General features: G+C 36.1%; 1 protein-coding gene across 1 annotated transcript in view; it reads right to left on the bottom strand.

Annotated features, from left to right (window-relative positions):
* RBMS3 (RNA binding motif single stranded interacting protein 3) overlaps positions 1-23,872 on the bottom strand; it is a gene marked incomplete at both ends in the record, with an annotated part of 526,486 nt that overhangs the window by 146,522 nt on the left and 356,092 nt on the right. Inside the window, 2 exons of the mRNA XM_083376163.1 lie at positions 10,596-10,675; positions 15,858-16,015. Coding sequence (XP_083232289.1) covers positions 10,596-10,675; positions 15,858-16,015 — 238 coding nt within the window. The remainder of the gene's footprint in view (positions 1-10,595; positions 10,676-15,857; positions 16,016-23,872) is intronic.

The raw sequence follows: 23,872 nt of genomic DNA on the forward strand, positions 1-23,872 counted from the left end.
AAGTGTAGCTTGGGTGTAAAGAGTGGCAAAGTTCGTTCCACGTTTGCAACTATATATTGGATAGTTTACATGAAAAAATAAGATTCTAGTAGATATTTATGTATTTGTTGTTGTTAGTTGTGAAGTCGTTTCTGACCCATTGCAACATCATGGACAACATTCCTCCAGGCCTTCCTGTCCTCTACCATCTTCTGGAGTCCAATTAAGCTCACGCCTACTGCTTCTCTTGCCCTCAATCTTTCCCAGCATCAGGCTCTTCTCCAGTGAGTCCTTCCGTCTCATTAGGTGGCCAAAAGTATTTGAGTTTCAACTTCAGGATCTAAGCCTTCTAAAGAGTAATCAGGGTTGATCTCCTCTAGGACTGACCAGTTTGAACACCTTGCAGTCCAAGGGACTCGCAGGAGTCTTCTCCAGCACCATAGTTCAAAAGCCTCAATTCTTTGGCACTCAGCCTTTTTTATGGTCCAACTTATAATGCCATACATTGCAACTGGGAAGACCATAGCCTTGACTATACGCACTTTTGTTAGCAGGATGATATCTCTGCTTTTTAGTGTGCTGTCTACAGTAGATTTGCCATGGCTTTCCTCCCCAGGAGCAAGCGTCTTTTAATTTCTTGGCTACAGTCCCCATCTGCAGTGATCTTGGAGCCCAGGAAAATAAAATCTGTCACTACCTCCATTTCTTCCCCATCTATTTGCCAGGAATTGAGATGGCCAGATGCCATGATCTTGGTTTTCTTAATGTTAAGTTTCACTCTCCTTCTTCACCCGTAACAAAGAGGCTCTTTAGTTCTTCTTCACTTTCTGCCATTAGAGTGGTATCATCTGTATATCTTAGGTTGTTGATATTTCTCCTGGCAATCTTAATCACAACTTTTGATTCATCTAGCCCTGCCTTTCTCATGATGTGCTCTGCATATAAGTTAAATAGGCAGGGTATACAACCTTGCTGGACTCCTTTCCTAATTTTGAACCAATCAGTGGTTCTGTGTCCAGTTCTCACTGTTGCTTCTTGACCTGCATATAGGTTTCTCAAGAGACAAATAAGATGGTCTGGTACTCCCATCTCTTTAAAAACTTGCCACAGTTTGTTGTGATCCACACAATCAAAGGCTTTAGCATAGTCAATGAAGCAGAAGTAGATGTTTTTTTGGAACTCCCTAGCTTTCTCCATGATCCAGTGTATGTTGGCAATTTGATCTCTAGTTCCTCTGCCTCTTCGAAATCCTGCCTGTACTTCTGGTAGTTCTCGATCCACAAACTGCTGGAGTCTAGCTTGTAAGATTTTAAGCATAACTTTACTAGCATGTGAAATGAGTGCAATGGTGCGATAGTTTGAACATTCTTTGGCACTGTCTTTCTTTGGAATTGGAATGTAAACTGATCTTTTCCAATCCTGTGGCCACTGTTGAGTTTTCCAAATTTGCTGGCAAATTGAGTGTAGCACTTTTACTGCATCGTCTTTTAAAGATTTTGAATAGCTCAGCTGGAATACTGTCAGCTCAACTAGCTTTGTTGTTGCTCACCTTTCCTAAGGCCCACTTCACTTCACATTCTACAATGTCTGGCTTGAGGTCAGTGACTACCTTATTGTGGTTATCAGGGATGTTAAGCTCGTTCTTGTATAGTTCTTCTGTGTAATTTTGCCACCTCTTCTTAATCTGTTCTGCCTGTGTGAGATCCCTGCCATTTTGGTCCTTTATCATGCCCATTTTTGCATGAATCCTTCCCTTTATTTCTCCAATTTTCTTGAAAAGATCTCTGGTTCTCCCTATTCTATTGTTTTCTTCTATTCCTTTGCACTGTTCATTTAAGAAAGCATTCTTATCTCTTCTAGCTATTCTTGGGAATTCTGCATTCAATTGGGTCTAACTTTCTTTTTCTCCCTTGCCTTTCGCTTCCCTCCTTTCCTCAGCTATTTGCAAAGCTTCCTCAGACAGTCATTTTGCTTTCTTGCATTTCTTTTTCTTTGGGATGGTTTTGGTTGCTACCTCTTGTACAATGTTGCGAACCTCCATCCATAGTTCTTCAGGCACTCTATCAGATCTAATTCCTTAAATTTATTTGTCACCTACTGTATATTCATCAGGGACATGATTTAGTTTATACCTGACTGGCCTACTGCTTTCCCCTACTTTCTTCAGTTTAACCCTAAATTTTGCAACCAGAAGCTCATGGTCTGAGCCACAGTCAGCTCCTGGTCTTGTTTTTACTGACTGTATAGAGCTTCTCTATCTTTGGCTGCAGAGCACATAGTCAATCTGATTTCTGTGTTGACCATCTGGTGATGTTCATGTGTAGAGCCGTCTCTTGGGTTGTTGGAAAAGAGTGTTTGCTATGACCATCGTATTCTCTTGACAAAATTCTGTCAGCCTGTGCCCTGCTTCATTTTGTACTCCAAGGCCAAACTTGCCTGTTATTCTGGTTATCTTTTGGCTTCCTACTTTAGCATTCCAATCCCCCATAATGGTAAGGACATCATTTTTTGGTGTTAGTTCTATAAGGTGCTGTAGGGCTTCATTGAACCGGTCAATTTCATCATTTTCAGCACTGGTGGTTGGGGCATAGACTTGGACTACTGTGATACTGAATGGTTTGCCTTGGATTTGAAATGTGATCATTCTGTCATTTTGGGGATTGTATTCCAAAATTGCTTTTCCTACTCTTTTATTGACTATGAAGGCTACTCCATTTCTTCTGAGGGATTCTTGCCCGCAGTAGTATACCTGATGATTATCTGAATTAAATTCACCCATTCCTGTCCATTTTAGTTTGCTGATTCCTAAGATGTCGATGTTCAGTCTTGTCATCTCTTGTTTGACCACGTCCAGCTTGCCTTGATTCATGGATCTTACATTCCAGGTTCCTATGGAGAAAAAAATCTTAGCATCGGACTTTCCTTTCACCACCAGATGCATCCACAGCTGAGCCTCCTTTCGGCTTTGGCCCAGTCGCTTCATTCTTTCTGGCACTACTAGTGCTAGCCCTCTGCTCTTCCCCAGTAGCATATTGGACACCTTCCAGCCTGAGGGGCTCATCTTCCAGCATCATATCTTTTTTTCTTTTGGTACTGCCCATGTGGGTTGCCATTTCTTTCTCCAGTGGATCAAATTTTGTCAGAACTCTCTGCTATGACCTGTCCATCTTGGGTGGCCCTGTACGGCATAGCTCATAGCTTCATTGAATTATGCAAGCCCCTTCACCATGACAAGGCAGTAATCCATGAAGGGGATTTATGTATTAGGGCTGTATTATTCTATTATGGGTGTATGCATTAATGTATGTACACACATACACACATTCATTTTAGAGTGGTAATTTTACCTTTGTAAGACTATGATATGAGATTAATTTTGAATAACAATAAGTACGTGAAGTTAAGAAATCTATTTTATGGTGAAAAGCGTTTTATTGGGAAAAGTATATTACATAAGAATGTAAGATGGATATATAAAATGTATTATCTGGACCCTTTTCAGTCAGGATTCAGGTCCAGTTATGGGAAGGAAATGGCATTGGTCATGCTTGTCAATGATTGCTGATGAGAGAGCAACTGTCCTTGCTCTCCGTAGTTTACAATTGCTCCTCTCAGTAGTTTACAATACCATCGACCATGGTATCCTCTTGGGTCAGCTGCAGGGATTGGGGTTAGGAGGAACAGTTTTGTGCTGGTCCTGTTCCTTTCTCTGTGGCTGGTCCTATTTGGTATTGATAAGGAATGAGAGATAGAGGTCCAGCCTGCAGCCACTATTTTGTGATATGCTGCAGGGCTCAGTACTTTAGATAGATAGATAGATAGATAGATAGATAGATAGATAGATAGATAGATAGATAGATGGATGGATGGATGGATGGAGGAAGGGAGGGATTTTATATTGGGAATGTTTTGATATGATAGATTAATAGTTTAGAAGGAAACAGTTTGATTCTGTTAGACTCTACAAAGTAGACAGGCTTCTTGGAGCTGTCCACTTGCTTATTAAATCCATGTCTCTTCTGGTTAGTGAAAACTTCCAAGATGGTGATTTCGAGAAAAAGTGGACAATGAACATCATTGGAGCAATGGACAGTATTACTAAAATATAGGGCATTCTTGGCCCCTGTAAGGGGGCCCTGGTCCACCCCCTCTTTAAGAAATCGAATGTTACAAACACATCCCGGACAATTTCCACCCAGTCTTCCACTTCCCCTTTTTAGGGAAGGTGGTAGACAAAGTGTTCCAGCTCTAAAGGGTGCTGGATAAAACAGATTAGCTAGACTCTTTTCAGTCAGGTTACAGGCCTCGTTATGGGACAAAAATGGCATTGGTCACAATTATAATAAACCTTTATTGTCAAAGTACAACATGTGTACATTGAGATTAGCTGAGCCTCCCCCTGTGCTCTTTCCCCCCAACACACATTGACAACAAACCCTCCATCCCACCACACTATGTGAACCAACTACACCACACACCGGCCTCCCAAGTCAACTCTGCATAAGATTACATCCCATTCAAAAGCCTAACAGCCCACGGATAAAAGCTATTCTTCAGCCTGTTGGTACGGCTGGCTATATTCCTATATCTCCTACCGGATGGTAGGAGAGTAAAGAGATACCGTCCAGGGTGTGAGTCATCCCTGAGAATCTTCCTCACTCTTCCAAGGCAACGAGCCCTGGCGATGTCATCCAGTGGTGTCAGGGAACAGCCCACAATGTCTTGTGCTGTGCTCACTACCCTCTGTAATACTTTCCTATCCGCGGCTGTCAGACCGGCATACCAAACCACAATACCATATGAGAGGACGCTCTCTATGGTAGACCGGTAAAAGAGGGTCATTAGCTGTTGTTCTACCCTGTTCTTCTGCAAGATCCTAAGAAAGTGAAGCCTCTGTTGGGCCTTTCTAGCCACCTGGGTTGTGTTAACTTTCCAGGTCAGATCTTCACAGAGGTAGACTCCCAGAAATTTAAAGGAGGGAATTATCTATTATCTCTTATGAACATGGGATAGGGGTACTCTATCCATTCTTGCTCTCCTTGACTTCTGTTTTATTGCATTGTAAGCCACCCAGAGTCACTCTGGATAACTAGATGGGCAGATTAATAAGTAAGTAAGTAAGGTTATTTTTATAATCTTGTTTGACAATGATGGATAGGTATCTTTGAATTAATGATTGGATCATTGGATTAAACATTAATTAATGTTTAAGACTATAGAAATATTGTAATTTTTCTTGAAATTTAATAAAGTTGTCTGAAAAAGAAAGAAGAAATGACTGGATAGTTGCTGTATCTTCATGCCATTCTTTATGAAAGGATATTTCATGAAACATCATGAATGAAATGTTTCTCTAAATTTTTATGAAATATATCCGAAGTTGCATAGCAACCTACTATATATGGAAACAAATAAACATCCAAAATTCATGGCAACTGATAGTTTCTTTGAATAATATTGTACAGAAACATTTATTCCCTGTAATTTTTTTGCTGGGATGATGTGTGAGCTAATTTTTATGCGTATGTCTATTTATAGAAAAAAAAAACTTTCACAATGAAATTGAACTCTACTTCACTATTTGCAGCAAATTAAACCTGATCTAATACAGATTCAAACCTTTCATTTAGATTACTAATAGCAGACTTGCCCATTTTACACATCTCAATACTCCCCATGTTTTTAATATATTTTTTGTTTATAATAAAATGAGAATTTCTAGGTTTCTTTTGGCTATCATATCAGTGGAGAACAGCTTACATTTTATTTCTCATTCAGTGACACTGTAATTATGCAAGGAGGTTGAAGAGATATATTTTCTGTCCTAAGGATGAGTGAGATAAATAACAAGAGCATCAATCCTATAATATCTACCTGTGTAGTGAAGACTGATGTTGAAAATTCTGTAATATCCAATGCCCTGCTTGCCTCTTGCTGACAAGGTAGAAAAGATATGATTCTTTAAAGCAAACAAAACAAACATCAAAGAAAAGAATGCTTATGGATCCAATCATATGATGACAATTTCAGACAGGATATTCCCATGCGGAAGGATCAAACGCAACTTTGAATCAGGAGTATAAGATGAGTTGCATCAAAATCTGCAAGATGGCAAGTGCAACGTTATGCTCAAAGTCTGCATATTATATATATTTATGTAAGAAGGGGGGAAGAGCATGTGTTGCAATGTGCCTGCCATATTTCAGATGTTGACACTTTTGCTTTGAATTCTGTAGATGATGCATCTTTCTTCTTTGTGCTTTTCAATATAGGAATTTAATTGAGTGTCCTTTCCAGCTTTTGGAGGGGGGGGGGGAAATCCAAAATTCATGTAGCCCTTGAGACACCCTTTCAAGGCCCAAAGGACTTGCAGCCTCATATTTCATGTAACAAAACAGTAATTGTTAGTTGAAGTATGCTATTTTTGTGCAGCAATAACATATGGATAGTGTTTATAGCTAAAGATTATCTCTATCTTGCAGATAAATACGCTAGTGTGATTACACAATGCCATTTTAAATTCAATTTTCTACATCAGGATGCTACAAAAATATTTTTAAGAAGTCAGATTGTGGCAGATAAAAAAAATAGCGCTCAAATTCTAAAATACTACAGCACACTACAATAGTACTATACTATAGCACAGTACAATAGTACTATGTTGACAGGAGGAAGAACATAAGTGGGAAATAGTCAGTGGTCATTCTATGAAATGAAATTCTATAGGCTGAATTAAATCAGTTCACTATTGCTTTTATTTCCTTCTTTTCCTTTTTCCTTTTTTGTCTTATATTTGGCTTACTATGTAATATGGAAAATGGATTTGAGCTAATTAGGAAGTATGTATGACATAAACCAGTACAGTTACAGTAAAAATTGGAGAAGAACAGTGATGTATGAAAAACAGATCTTTATGAAAGAGAGGAAAACACTTTATCATCTTAGTCCAACATAAATCTTAGATCTGAGGAAGAACCAGGAAATTACTTAATACTCACTCCTTGGTCAAATCTAAAATTAACCCTTGGAAAGTAAACAGATGAAATCTCCCTGAAAGTTCTCTTGTGAAAGGAATATCCAAGTGATTTGTGTGTGTGTGTTCCTCTGAACATACTGTATAAATGTCAGCAACAGCAAACTTTGAAAATTCATCCTATACAGCACTGAAGCTTTCAAATAGCTACCAATGGCAACACGGAAAACTATTATAAAGTTTTCGATAGCGCTTACTGTATTTCTAATCATAGATACAAATTTTCCACTAGGAGACTTGTGGATAGTGAATGGCCTCAAAATGGACATGGAATTTATTAAGTTTACAAGTTTGTGGTTCAGTTTAAAGATAGAATTAACAAGAATACTATAGAGACAAAAACCAAACTCCATTGTCTTTATTTTTCCATCCCTGCATATGTATCAGAAACCACATTTAATATTATTCTCACAATCTTTAACTGATAGCTGAAATTCACTCTGGAATGTGCATGATTTTCTCAGTGAGAAAATATTAAAATAGATTTCCCTCTCTTTAATCTGATTTTGTAATTAAGCAGACCCTGGTTTTCTTCAGAATCCCTTTTGTGTTCCAAAAGTTCTCCTTCAGACACATTCAGCTGCCTTGAATTGCCTCAGGTGGCAAGATGGGTGGCATACAATCAACCAATCAACCAAATAAATATTCCCCAATGCACATAATTATATATCATATTTTTTCCATAAGAGGAATTCTTCAGACTTATCTTGTTCTCCTTGCTTATTAAAATGTTTAACATCTTTAATAAATTGTCCTTAATATTTCCTGCCTATGTTATTGCTATTGCTCAGCTGCATCTTTGCTATTCGCCATTCTTCTTTCCAAAACCAAAAGAGGTTTAATCTTCCATATAAAGTTATTGCAATGAAAATTTGAATCAGTAAGTGACAGTAATTTTCTTTTTGTTATAAATGCAAATTTTCATTCCCATCTTTCTTGAATTTAAATTTTTAATAAGGGGGTTGGAAATGGTTATTTGGGAAGAGTCTAGTGTTTTTTAGATTTAGACTCCCTCTAGTACACTGGATGGGACCTCTCTTGGTAAAAGAACTGAATTCTAGTATCATCCCTACCATAAATCTAGGGAATTAAAGGGATGGGTTGTTGTAAACTTTGCAATAAAATGATGCTAGTATTTCCTAGAATGAGCTCTTTTGAAAGAACACATACCTTATTAATATTTGGATTAGCTAATTGTCTGTCAAATTTTTATTTATTTAAATCACAATTCTTACAATGGTAGTATATTCAATTAACATATATTTTGAGTTCATAATTTGATACAGGATGCATTAGCAGCATTTAAAATTCCCAAATTCTATCAACCCTGAAATTTGTTTGGGCAATTCCAAAACTATAGTATTTCCTATGAACAATTAAAAAGGTTTGTTAAGTAATCTATTAGTTATTTGCTAGCACTTAGGAACAAAGAATAGGAAAATATCATAGTAGCATTATAGCATTAACATTATTAAAAATATTGCATATAGGCAGTCCTCAGGTTATGACCATTTATTCAGTTATCAGTGTTATAACACTGCTGAATGAAGAATAATTAAGAAAGGTTCTTAAATTTCCAGCAGTTGATATGGCCCAGGTGGTAATGTGATCACAATATGGGCTCACAATTGCGACATTTCAACAAACTACAGTCACATGATTGTGACTTCTGATCTTCCTTGGCAGCTTCCAAAAACCAAGGTCAACGGGGAAGATGGCAGAAAATTAGAAGTTGTGGTCATGTGAGGTCATTGCTTAATGACCTGTACGGTTCTCACTTAATGACATCAACAAGAATTGCCCTTGCTAAGCAATGCAAACATATGATATTGTGCTTTACAACCACATCATTTAGCAATGATAATTCTGGTCCCAATTCCAGTATAAGCCGAGTGCTACCTGTATTAATATTATTATGATAATGAGATTAATCAACATTTTTTTCACTGTTTTAGTCTTTAGAAAATGCTGGCTGACTATTTCGTTGGAAGTATAAAATAATTCAGGGTTATTTGCTCATATAATGTAGCCTTGCCACATTAATATTCTGTTTTGGTTTAATACCCATTAGAATGTTAATATCATTTAGAAAAGAATACATAAAAAGTAGAATGGATTCTGAATTACAGGCCAAAATTTGGAATTTAACATATGAAAAATTATGGATTTATTCAGCATGGGTATAATAAAAAAGATTACTCTTTTATATTTGAAAAAGCATTCCACGCTAGATTTACAATAATATTTGTTTCTTCTCTGCTCACTTACTGACTGACCCAATGAAAACATAACCACTATTATTTCACTAATATTTCATCTGATTAAGTTTTAATACTGCCCTGTTATAATACTTTTAACACCATCACCATTAGAGATTCTTGATGGGATACTATCTGTTTATTGGTTCCTGGTGTTTTTGCACAGGTAATTTTTTTTGCATAGTTTTAAAGTTTTAACAGTTTTTCTAGTTATATTTTTACGATCTGTAATCTACCAAGAATCACCTTATTGGAGAGATGGGTGATATATAAATTTAATAAACAAACAAATAAAACTTTATTTAAAATTGGAACTGCCTTTTTATGCATACATTTTTGTCCTTTGTTGTTTTTCTCTTTCTTTAATGTTTTTCCTGTATCTTTCTTCTCCCCCCACTCTTTTTTGCATATTAAATCAATTTTTTTTTAAAAAAAAACATAAGTTACATCAAAACAAATTAAGTATTCAGGAGGTAGGTCTCTTGAATACAATAAACTAGTATCAACTAATACTATTCAAGTGTTTTGATTTAGCATAAACTAAAAGTGGAAAAAAGCAAAAAAACCTAATTAGCAGAAAAAAAGAAAGAAAATTACATAAAAAAATTTTCCACTGTGAAATAATTAATTACTTTGTATTTATACTATAGGGTTTTTTTGCATGTCACTTAATTACCATGGCATTAAGCATTCAATATTTGAAGTAAAAATTATATATAAAAGTTACTCCAGTTTTTGATTCAATTTTTAAAATCAAAACATTTTAAGAATGCCTTCAGGTTTGGCAACCAACAGATGTCTGTTCTACATCTGTATATATCCCTTTACCTCAGTTTGATTAATATATAGAAATTACATGCATAATAGATATAAATGCATAAAATTCACATCAGCTATTAAATATTTGAATCACCAATATTTCACCTGAGGAATAGGAATGCATGCAAATTGCTAAACTAAACAGATATATGACAAAATATATTGAGGACAATTAACTGAGGACAATTAACCAGTGGAACAGCTTGCCTTCAGAAATCATGGGTGCTCCATCACTGGAGGTTTTTAAGAAGAGACTAGACAGTCACTTGTCCGAAATGGCTTAGGTTCTCCTGCTCAAGCAGACTAGAAGACCTCCAAGGTCCCTTCCAGCGCTATTCTATTCTATCCTAAAAATTTCTAGTGAGCTATGGTTACCTCATTAAATAAGCAATAACTACTAACTATATGTAGAAACAGAAATTCGTTATTTAGTACCATACAACCCCAGAATTTCGTCTTTTTATGGATTTTATTTCACTGAATGAACAGAGGTAGACAATGCTTACCTGGCACACCTGGTGGTGTTTTCAGGTATTTTCCATTAAAATGTTGAATTACAACTTCACATTTTTCAGTGGATTCCATTCTGAGGAAGAAAAATAAATAAGTAAAAATAGTCATTGTTACTGAATATATGTCTCCTGTCTCCCTGGGGGAATATGATGCAAGTGATAAATATTTTCCTCACAAAGAAGAAATTCTACAAAATATTTGAAAACAAAACTCTGATGAAGTAGCACAGAAGTCCATAATCCCAATCCTTTGGACAGGTAGTCCAAATGTGGTTCATCTGGCCAGTAAACTGCCTTACATTTATTTATTTATTTATTTATTTATTTATTTATTTATTTATTTATTTATTTATTTATTTATTTATTTGTTTATTTATTTATTTGATTTGTATACCGCCCTTCTCCCTAAGGACTCAGGGCGGTGAACAGTGACAACATAAATGTCAAAATGCACAAATACAGAAAATTGAGAATAAATTAAGCCCTACTGCCCAAATGTATAAGATAAGTTAAAACCACAATTAAAATTAAACCCGTCAGACCAGACCGGATTGCTTAAATAGATATGTTTTTAGATCATGTCGGAAGGAGCGAAGGTCGGGAGCCATCCGGAGCTCAACCGGTAAATGGTTCCATAGGTCAGGCGCACCCACAGAGAACGCTCTCTCCCTGGGAGCCACCAAGCGGCATTCTCCAAACGGTGGCACCCTTAGGAGGCCCTCTCTGTGGGAGCGTACCGGGCGGAGGGAAGTTGATGCCGGCAGCAGGTGATTCCCATGAGACTTCAATGATGTGATTCAATGGAATGATACACTAGAGCTAAGGAGAATTTACTAGAAGCACTTCAGGAGTTGAGACAGAAATCACTAAAATGCTTTGAATTCCAACACATAGTATAAAAGGAGGATGAAATAAATACCTGAAGCCTTCTGGATTTGCCTACTTGAAACTCTGTTCCATCTGGACCCAAATAACCAAAAGGACAAAAGAATCCTAGTCTCTACATTTATTGACCAATCTGCTAATGACATTCAGAACTGCTTCCAGATATTTTCTCAAATTAGTCAATACTCAAAATTCCTGAGTTGTGCTGAATTGCCAACTTTGTGTTTGATCAGAGAATGAAACTGAGGGAAGCAAATTGAGAAAGGAAGGAGACTGGAAAAAAAAAGGGTGAGAAAGGGAGTGGAGAAGAAAATTAGAATGGAGGAAAGATCTCAGAATGTTTGCTGGCCTATAAAGAGAAAGAAAAGAACCCCAAACGTCGAGGGAACTGACAGAAACCCATAGGCTATTATCAGTGTGGTAGGGAAGGTATTAATAGTAGAGAATGCTAGTTCCAAAAGAAATCTCAGCTTCACTTTGGCATCAACTCATCTCCAGTGCCTTTCTCTAAAACCAAACCTCCCCTTCTGGTGATAAACTACCAGTCCTCTCCCTTTAATTCTTTGTTGGTAAATTTAAATTTAACACAGTACCTTTTCTGTTTCACTGGAAGATTGGTCAGGAGAGGAACTTCTCTTTCTCCCCTCCCCCATCCTGCATCTTTTGTTGCTGTTGCTGGGGATGTCCAGATTAGGACATGAGTTGCAGACCCTATTCAGCGGCTGTGATGCACCTCCCACTCCTTTTCCTCTTACTTACCTAGTTAAGAGGGGTGCAAAGTTCCTTCGCTTGCCTATGTATGTTTGCCAGCTGGGTCTTTTGGCACCCTCAGCAGCAATTCCTATTGGCTTTCAAAAGCCAATAGAGGGAGTAGCACAGCTTGTGCAAAAGTGCTTTTTTGTGTGTGTGCAAAAAAAAAAAAGATGCCGGAACGCCATTCTGAGCATTCTATGAGAAAAAAAGCCCTGCCTCTACAATATATAATATATGAGAACAAAATTCTGGAACATTTCAGGAATGCAATAAGGAAAACTAAAACGGATGTGTGGAATAATAAATTGACTTCCACATGGAACAAATTTGCAAGGAAGAACTATCCAATGATCGAGGAGAAGCTGGATGTATTCATTCATTACAATTTACATAATCTAATGCTATAGAACTAAGATTTTACATAAAAGATGTGTTGAAAATTTCAGCATATAATAGTTTTAACCGACAAAATGCTCTTGAAACTAATATACAAAAGCTGCAACGGCCTCTCAGATTGGTACAGGTGTGTGTGATCCTCCTAATTAATTTTTTATATCCTGAAAATTTATATACCCTGGAAATATGGAGGAAATCCTCAAAAATTGACCAAAGTGATGACTGTAGCTCTGAGATCAGAAAGTGTATAGCACTTGGAAAAATTACAATGTCTGGCATGAATAACATCTGGAAGAGTAAAGAAATCCTCATAACCAAATGCAAATTAGTTAATGCAATAATTTTTCCAACTCCTACTTATGGCTGCAAACTTGGATTCTGAAAAGGGCAGATAAAAGAAGCGTGGACACTTGAGGAGACTATTACTTATCCCATGAACTGCAAAAATAACAAAGTCCTATAATGAACCTCACCAAAAATATCACTTCAAGACAAAATTGCCAAACAGAGACTGTCGTACTTTGTATTTTAAATATTTTATTAATTTTCTAATTTTACAATCATAAGTACTTAATAAACAATGTGTTGTCTGGGTCCATTGGTAATTCAGTGGTACATATTAATTTTCTCAGTCTAGTTCCAATACTACACCATCCAGTGCTTCCTTGATCCTCTCTTCTTCTGGTAGCATGCATTTTTCCACACTGGGCAAATACAATTCTTGTTACTGTTAATACATATACAACTAAATATAGACATCTTCATCACATTTTTCTGGTATTGTACATAATATCTATGGGGTTAGTTTATAATATCTTTTCTAGCCAAAACATATCTCATTGCATTTGCACTTAGAATCCATTTGTTCAATCAATATCCGGATTTTCCTGCTTTTTTAACATTTTTATTTTCCCTCAATGTTCAAAGTATCTCTATCACTTATAATTTTCCCATAATAAATTATATTTGGGTAACCAAAGGATATTCTTATTCAAACTCTTTTAGAATTTTCATATTTCCCATCTCATAACAAAATATAATATTCTAGTTACAAATCCTATCCTCCTAATTATAATAATACTTTTATTTCTAACAGTTATCTATTTTCTTAACCATATTCAAACTTCTGTTTAATAATATAATATCCCATCTAATAGGTCAAAACCTCTATTTTCTTCAGTCTTTATCTTTCTTCCTTTGCCACATAACTTTCCAAGTCAGTACATTTGAATCATCAAGTAATTCTTCCTCTGTTTTTGTATATATTGTTTGGAATGAGGAAGAGAATTTGATTGAAGTATTTTTGGAAGAACGCTCAACCCATTTATATACATTAAACCAGGGGTCTTCAAACTTGGCCCTTTTATGACTTGTGGACTTCACCTCCCAGAATTCCTCAGCCAGGCACACTGGCTAAGGAATTCTGGGAGTTGAAGTCCATAAGTCATAAAAGGGCCAAGTTTGAAGATCCCTGCATTAAACAGTCTCCATCTTTCTCCTTCAGTTTTTCTTTTCATTTCTTGTTTGTCAATATTCAGCATTTCTCTTAACAGCTTTATCATCCATTTGATCAGCTCTTCTTCTTTATCCTCAAATGTGTTCTGAAATCTTGACAAGTAAATCTTTTCCATTTCTGGTGTTATCACTGCATCTTCTAATTTTTCATTTGTCTGTATCTGTCTGCTAATTCCTTCCTTTGGGTCTTCCATCTTTGGATCTGTTTCTTCTAATTTTCTTTCTATTTTCTGGGTTACTAGTTCCTTCTTTGTAGTCATAGTCTGAATTTATAAGTTTAGATTAGCAAATTGTTCTTTTATCTCATTAATATTATTTTTAGTGTCATCATGAAATAAAACAATTGTCTGTTAGATTGATTTTAACATAGAAAGAATTTCTTTCTGAGATTCATTAACATTTTCTTGTTGGTATATCAAGCTGGGAGCTTCAGAGACAAGTGTTAAAGTTGATTTTTTACCATTTAAGGCTAAGTATGGAACACTCATTTTGTTTTTGTATGTAGTCTTTATAGTCCAATAGGGTCCCCAACACAGATAAGCAGTCCAAGAGTTTTTTTTTCCTTTTCCCAGCTGCAGTCTGCAAAAATGAAAGTTTCCAGGAATAACAAAGAAGCAGCCTAAGAGTTTGTTTTCCCCTTTTTCAGCTGCAGTCTTCAAAAGTAAGTTTCCAAGAACAACCAAAATCTTATCTAAGTCTGGGCTTCAAGCCAAGTTCCTTTAATAATAAATTGTAGTGCAGTAATTCTCCACTAGAATTAATGCCATCTTCCAGCTTTTTAAATCCAAACTTATATTACAAACTTTTAAAGTCTCTTTTCTAAAAAAAAAATCTCAAAAATACTTTTAGTCCCCAAATTTCAAAGCTGTACATCTGTATTGGTTCCAAATTAATCTTGTAATTTTCTCTATTTTTCCCCAAGCAATTAGTTTGCTGCTTTTCTTTTCCTGAGGAAATTGGGTGGAAATTCCCTCTCTCATTGGGGGGATTCTTTGCTTTGGATGTTTTTTTTCAAGGAACAGTTCTTAAAATCATAAAGAGGGGACATAATCTTACACAGTTCCATCCACGTTGCTCAAAAGTTGCTCGTTAGTGCTTATTTTCTTTGGATGTCAGCAGCTTCTGTCTGGCCACAGAAGTGTAGCCAGAGACAGAGGAGACAGAGACAGAGGAGCATGGAGAATAATGATCCATAGCATGGCCGAGGCTCAGGAACAACTGAATGGCTGACAATGATGACCCTGGAATACCCCATTCAAATTGGCAAAATTGGTAAGACACTTCTCTGTTTTAATGAATTATTTATTCATTATATTTTACAGTAAATTTATATTCACTCTTTCCATCTTTTTTCAATCTTAAATTAAGAAATATCTAGCATAATCACATACAGGCTTTCAGAAAGAATGACAATTATTTCTCTTCATGTTGAAACTGATATTTAATTACTCCTGGTTATTTTACTATTATTTGACTTAATAAAATAAACTTTATTCTCAAGCAGTGATTTTTCAATTTTCTGGAAAAGATGTACCCATACATTCAGATAAGTTCCCTTTAGTTCCTTGCATTATTGTACATGTTGTATGATTGCAGATCCTTTAAGCAATAGCAAATATAGCCTTGCCATGCATAAATAAATAAATCTAAAGAGAAAAGGAAATAGATTCCAGCATGCAAATAAAAAAAAAACAACTAGCTTTTTACCTGGCAAATCCTACTCCTCTGCTGATGCCATTTGCATCTCTTAATATTCTGGTGGAAATGACATGTCCAAAAGGTTTAAGCATGTTCTCCAACTCTTGCTCATCCATGGAAATGGGCAAGTTTGAGATGTAAAGATTTGTGGGGTCTTGTTCTTGTTGCTAAAATAAAAGAAACAGTCCTATTAGACCTTTTTCAGCTACATTATGTCACAAGAGACACAAATATAAACATTTTTAAGAGAAGGAGGGAGTTCAACTTTATATATTACCTTATAGGTGAATATAAATCTTGTAATAAATGTTCTAATTCAAAACAGAGTCCTTCAAACAACACTGCAACTGCTTTTTAATGGCATTTTCACCAACTGAAGAAACACATTTATAGGCAAGCTTGTGATCAGTGGATGAGTTGCAAACCATACATTGCTCATTCATAAACTAAGATAGCATATTTTATGGACTAGTGTTTGGGTCAAACAAAAGAAGGATTAAATGGGCAAAAACTACATGTAGTCCTCGTTTAATGACCATTTGTTTGGCAACCATTCTAAGTTGAGCAGTGTTGAAGAAGTGGTACTTACTACCAGTCCTTCTAGTCTAATTCTATTGGCAGATCTTTATATTTTTTTATGTTTGCTAATTCTTTCTTTTCTATTCTATTGTCTCCAGGCACTGCCATGTCCATTATCCAGATTTTTTTTATCTTATCAAAGTTGTTAAGTCTGGGATATTATGTGGCAGATGCCTGTCTGTTTAAATTCTAAAGAGCAATTTAGCTTCTTCATTTTCTATGACTTTCTCTATTTTATGGTCCAACAGTTCTTGCTTGCAGGTGAATGGTATTTCTTACAGATCTTCCAATACATTCCAATTGTTGCTACTTTGTCATGCTGTTGTCTGTAGTCAGTCTGTGTGATCTTGTGGCAGCTAACCAAGTGGTCTACTGGTCATTCAGCTTCTTTGTTGAGGTGGCACCTGCAGACTGTTGCTGTTAATTCTGTTGCTGCAAGCATTTGTTTTTAAGGTTTGGTCTTGTGCAGCCAGAATTAGCCCCTCTGTCTCTTTCTTCACCTTTCCTGCTTTAGCCATTATCAGATCTTTTTATTATCTGTTTTGCCTATTTTTCTTAATATACTGTGTAACATTAGTTTTGTCTCTCCAATACTAGTTTCAATGTATCGTCTTCACTGTCCTTCAGATATTTATTATTATATTTTCAATTTCATTATTCCAATTGTTATCAAATCAAGATGCTGTAATTAGTTTGCTTACTTTATTAGTCAGTCAATCAAAAACAGGTGCTGATATGCTCCCACACATTCATTTTATAGATGCAACAATGCATAAAACTATTTTTAAGAGGAATATTATGTAAATCAATGAATTTCATCAGTACAATATAGGAAAAAATTGTTTTGGAAATGTCAAATGTAATTTGAATCTAAATACACACCATAATTTTTCAATTTTTAATTTGAACAAATATCAAAAGTAGTCTTAGATATGCTGCACATTATGCCTGTTTTAAACATTCATTGATACTTTCAGCCAGTGCTTTTTTTGTAAAAGAAAAAGGTGCCGGAACTCACACATGTCATACAACCCACCTTGCCTACCCTACAAGGTTCCATCCAAAAAAGTTGCCGGAACTCCGTTCTGAGCGTTCTATGAGAAAAAAAGCCCTGCTTTCAGCAATCTTTGAGTGTTGGGTGAATTTTCTTCTCATGGATGTAGAATTAATAAATATAATCCACTTGTTACTCTTATGACATTTTCAAGAGGCAAAGTAAATCAAAGATTATTGTTTAACTTAAGTAGATTGCTATAATATTTAAGTCAAATATTAAACCTTGCTATTTCCAGAGAAATCCTTACAATGTATTATGTTTGAATCAGATGATGAATCAATCTACCATAATATAACAAGCAATAATTTAAAATATACAACAATGCCATTAAATTATAACTATGGTTTCAATTTATCTAACAGTAATAAACCAAATAGATTCACAACTGAACAGAACAGGTCTTCCCTAGAAGGTAATGCATAGAGATTCAGGAACTCAAGTTATATGGTAATAATACCAAGGCTATTCATGCAGCACCCCTAAAATGCATAATTAAATTTGGATTTCCTAGTGTTCATGCAGAAAGTAATGGATGCTATGTAGGAAAACACTATTAAAATATGTACTCACAAACAAAACATAAAACAAAAATAAAACAAGGTCATAAAATTCTTGATCAATCCCTTATGAGATATCATTTGCCCTCTTTAGTGTTTACTGCTCTCAAATCATTATGGACACATCCAATTATTTTAAAATAACCTACTTTGTTATGAAGCAAACAATAATTAATTTTAAAAGGTAGTAAAAAAATCCTGATTTTAAAGAAGAGTGTGAAGAACTGCTTTCTTTTGATTAGATAAAACAGGCTACATTCTAATAAAGATATGTTGGGAAGTATTAGAGGAAACCTTTAACAGATAGGTGAACCAAAAAGTATGTGGTCTTCTGATGGAAATGAGGTGAGTTAGAATTATCATCAATTTTAGCCCTTCAGGTTTCTCATTACAGGCAGAATAATGTATAAAATATCCATTTTATTTTACTAATTTATCAATTTACCAGACTGGATCACAAAATGTGATTATGCTCTTAAATATGCAAGATAAGTGAAGGATTGTGTCCAGCTTTGATTCATTTTTCTGGAGGGGGCCCCAGTTTCCATACAAGCCAATAAAAATCATTGTGAACAAGAATCACCTTATAGAGAAGATAGTCAGCATAAAAATTTAATAAATAAAATAAAATAAAATAAATAAATAAATACTATTAATACAGAGAGCCCGGCATTTGTCTGTGAGAACTAGATGTACAATAGTGGCAAATCTCTGTAGTTCAGGTATAGTATGAGAGTGAAGTTTCATTCTCTGAGCTTGTGGGTTGTTTTCTGAATATTTCATTACCAAGCTAGGTAACATCCTTAGGGGATGTTCTGTTCATAAGGACTTCAGGTGTGGTTGTGTCAAGTGAGGTCTGTGGTGGGTCATGTGATGGGCCAGGTGTGAATCATTAGTGAGTCTTGTGATGGGGAAGTTATCTCAGGTCAGGGTCATTGGGAGATGAACTGTTTGGGGGGGCTTGCATGGCTTGGTTGAGAGTCAATGCTGTCTCTGGTTGACTGTGCAGTTGATTTGGATCCTAAGGGATTCATAAGCTTGTTGTAGATCAATGTGTCTGTTGATGGAATTGCTTGTGGGGTGCCAGGCTTCGATGAACTCACGAGTGTGGCAGGTGATAGCATGGCCAATGATTTTTGTGTTGCTCCAATTGAACTAGTGCTGTTTGGTGTCAGTGTGGGTAAAGATTAAGGATTTGGGATTGTGGCATTTGACTGCCAACCACTTGGATATCCTATTTGCAAATAATATCTAACTTACCTAGTTGAGATGGTGTAGTTGGGGAGCAGGGAGGAGTGCAAAGTTCCTGCCTTCGCTGCAACTTGCCTGTGCAACATTTGCTGGCCGGGTCTTTTGGCAAGCTCAGCAGCAATTCCTATTGGCTTTTGAAAGCCAATAGCATAGATGACTCAGGAATTCTGGGAGTTGAAGTCCATGAGTCATAAAAGAGCAAAGCCTGCAATAGGCTTAAGCCAATAGCAGCACAGCTTGTTCAAAAGCTTTTTTTTTTTTTTTTTGCAAAATAAAAGGTGCCGGAACGCCGTTCTGAGTGTTCTATGAGAAAAAAAGCCCTGGAACAAAAAATCCAGAAGTCGAAGCAGAAGTAATGGATTTAGAGATGGAAGAGATAAAAGAAGGGAAATACAAAGACTATATACAAATAAGATACTGCAAGACTTAGCTATAACAATGAAAACGCAAAAGACCTTTTACCCCTCGGGTCTGCTAAATATATCTGATTATAAGGAAAAAGATTTTTAAAAAGAGAATATAGAGCTGTTAAGGGAAATGTCACAACTTGAGAGACAGGAAATGAAAAGAGAAATGGAGGGAGAAAGGAACTGGGAGTTGTTTAAGGAACATAAATGGGCAGAATTGCTCCTTCCAAAATACCCTACCTAAATTGTCTTCTTCATGCCAAGCAATTTTTATAAAAATAGAAAGAAAATTCTTGCGCGATATAATTGCCCTGGTTTGGAAAGCGACTTGGCAAAGAAAGAAAGAAAGAGTCTGATTTAAAAAACAGAAAATTTGACCTTTTAGAAGGGGCATTATATGTTTAAATACTTCTTTGAATAAGATTAAAAGAACAGAAGACCCTCAGATATAAATAGACCTTTATAATGCAAGATATGATTTAGAATTAACATAGCATTTTTTTTGTCTTGTTTTGATATGGGAAATATGAAGGTAAGAGGAGGGTTAATTTGAATAAAACTTTCAGCTATATAAATGTAATTAATATTGAGAAAATCATAAGTGATAAAGACATTTCAAATACTGATGGGAAATCAAACCTTAGCAAGAACACAAAAATAGGATATTGATTAATGAATTGACATTATTGATTTATGAACTGATAATGTTATTTGTATGATATTAGTAAAATATGATGAAGATGCTTATATCTAATGCTGTATACATTGACAATACCAAAAACTGTAATGGTGTAATGAAGAGAAAATGAAAAAAATATAGAGAAGAAAAGGAGGATCAGGGAAAAAATACTGGGTTGTGTAGTATTGAACAGATTTATATTGAAGAGGTTAATGTTAAATATCTGAACCCAGACAACATGTTGTTTATTAAGCACTAAAGACTGTAATTTTAAAAAATTACTAAAAGTTTTATATATATATATAAAATATGGCTGCCGCCAGGTTCGTTGTAGAATTGATAATTGCTATGTGTCAGAATACTAAGTTTTTTAGATAACCGTTATGGAGAAAGGCATCAAGCAGTCATTTCTCTTCCGCTGTTCTTAATGGTGTGGGGCTGCAGTGTGTCCTGGCCCTTCTGAAGAGGGTTGGACACTGTTTCTTTTATGTGCGATGAAGTGGTTGCTTGTGAAGCTGAAGATCTGGTCCATGTGCATGGATTTGCGGTAGACATGAGTTTCCAGTTCTCCGTTGTCTAATCTCCTATGTTGATATAAAGAAATCAGAGTGTCCTTTCTATTTCCTCTTTGCATGTGAATTTTATCCCAGGGAGTATGTTATTCAGTAGCTGGTGTGTTTCTTCAATTTGGGAGGGTTTGATGATGATGAAGATGTCATTGACATAGCATGTCCAGAATTTTGATTGGATGGTGGGTAGAGCTATGGATTTGAGTCACTGCATTATTGCTTCTGCTATTAGGCCCGATATGGGTGATCCCATCAAAGTTCTTGTATTTGCTTGTAGATTTTCCCACTGAACTTGAAGAATCCACGAACACTGGCTGGCAGTGCCACAATCCCAAATTCTTAATGTCTACGCACACTGACACCAAACAGCAACAGTTCAATTGGAGCAACACGAAAATCATCGGCCATGCTATCACCCGCCATGCTCATGAGTTCACCAAAGCCTGGCACTCCACAAGCAATTCCATCAACAGACACATTGATCTACAATTAGCCTATGAACCCCTAAAGATCCAAAACAACTGCACAGCCAACCAGAGACAACACTGATCCTCAACCAACCCATGCAAGCTCCACCACCACCAGTTCACCTCCCAATGACCCTGACCTCAGGTAACTTCCCCATAACAAGATCTATCACAAGACTCACTGATGATTCATATCTGGCCCATCACAAGACCCACCACAGACCCTCACTTGACACATCCACACCTGAAATCCTTATAAACAGAAGAACACTGACAGTGACATCCCCTAAATTCTGCTGAAGATGTTAATTAACCTTGTAACGAAATCTTCAGAAACTAACCCACAAGCTCGGAGAACTAACTTTCACTCTCAGTACTAGATGTTTTAAATTTAAACAAACTGAAAGAAAATTTCAGCACTTTGTTAAAAATCAGTTCTGTTAAGGAATTTGTGTGCAGGGTCTCCTTGTGCTACCAAAGAGTTGCACAGACAAGGAAGGGTACTGAGAGCAGCAAGAGTCACACAGTAAGAATACACTGAGTTATAAAAACAAAAAGTAGTTTACTTTTGAGGTGGTGTAAAAACAAAAATGCACAGCCAAAAATAAACAGTCCAAGTCATAAACAATAGCAACAGTCCAAACTACAAAGTCTTCTTACCGGTCCAGAGGTCAATACACAGTTCAGGCTTACAACAGTAGTAAACCAACAGCAGAGCAAAAACAGTAATAGTAGAGATCAGTGAATTCAGAGAGAGAGAGAAGCTACGTTCCTAGCTTCCTCTTATGGCCATGAGAACACTTACACACCCATTGGCCAATTAACTTCTTAAAGACATAGTATTATGGTTAATATATTTTCAACCCAACATTGTAGGCTAACACCATATGCCTAACAAGTTCAATACCTATTGCCTATCTGTAGCTTTTTTTTAAGGGAGGATCAAGTACTAGGTAAACTTTGCTTGAAGATAACATTCTTCACTCTGTAAATTCATGCATAGAGACATTTGTGGCAAAATGAATAGCTTTTAAAAAAAATCCCTATAGTTCAAAATGCCTAACATTCTCCCCTTTGGGTAGAATAATATATAACTTCTACAATCTTATGCACATTCTTTCACAATTAGCAATGTGTTTCACAGCACTTTGTACCTTCGTAAAATGGTCTGCAATATTTACATCAGATGAACAATACTCTAGCTGTATTAATTTATCTTTGATACATTGTCTGACATTCAAATAACGAAGATCAGTATGTTTAGATCTTGTTCTTACTGCAGCATTATTAGCCATCTTTATCACAGCTTGATTGTCTTCATACACAATAAATGGATCATTTACATTTAAACCCATATCTAACAATAATTGTTTGTACACTAGCAGTTCTGTACATAACACTGATAAACATGAGAATTCAGCCTCCAATTGTAGACAAGCTTATATGCTTTTGTCTAATGGACTTAAAGTAGTTGCCCTCAGACTGGGTGCAAATACCTCGTCATAATCCTCAGTAGTTTGGGCAAAACCTTGTGCAACCAAACGTGCCTTATGGGTTATAGTTCCATCTACACCCTTCTTTATCTTATATATCCATTTACAACCTATAGCTTGCTCACCAGGTGGCAGTTTTGCTTTCACATAAACCTTAAGATCCTGGAAAGACTTCAACTCCCTGTTCATTGCAGCTTTCCATGATGCATGCTCCTTTTCAGGATACATCCTGATCTCATCATAGTTAGATGGTACTGAACTAACTTGACATATTATACTAGCTTCATAGCGATCAGGTGGACGTCTGATGCGCGTTGAACGCCAAGGAATTACAGGGCTTTGAATTTCTGACACCTCTCCTTCCTCTGATTCATCTTTAATCTCCCCTTTTATATTTACAGGAGATGTATTATCATTACTACTTACATTATCAGAGGAGTCCTCAAACACTAGAGGATCAGTATTAACAGTTTCTTGCTCTAACCTATCCCAACCAACGTGCACACGCACTGTTATATACATTAGTTGTGCCTCGTTCCCAGAAACGATATGATCTGTGGTTAGCTTCGTAACCTACGAAGTATAATTGCCTAGCCCTATGTTGGCCTTTACTCCTGAGTTGTGCAGGAATGTGGACCCAAGCTGGGGTGCCAAATGTGTGCAGGTAATCAAGGTTTGGTCTTCTACCATGCCATATAGTATATATGGTATTTTACCAGTAGAAGTATTAACAACTATATTCAGAACATGGTTTGCACATTTTGCTGCCTCCCCCCACAGTCTATCTGTTAAGCCAGAATCTTGTAACATGGTTCTCATCATGGCTTGTAATGTTTGCCCACGTCTCTCAACAAATGCATTATGTTGAGGCCTATAAGGGGCTGAACGTTTATGCTCAATGCCAGCTGATTGTAGCATATCAACAAAACGCTTATTTGTAAATTCAGTACCATTATCAGAAATTA

Source organism: Vipera ursinii (assembly GCF_947247035.1).
Source record: "Vipera ursinii genome assembly, chromosome: Z".
Lineage (NCBI taxonomy): Eukaryota > Metazoa > Chordata > Lepidosauria > Squamata > Viperidae > Vipera > Vipera ursinii.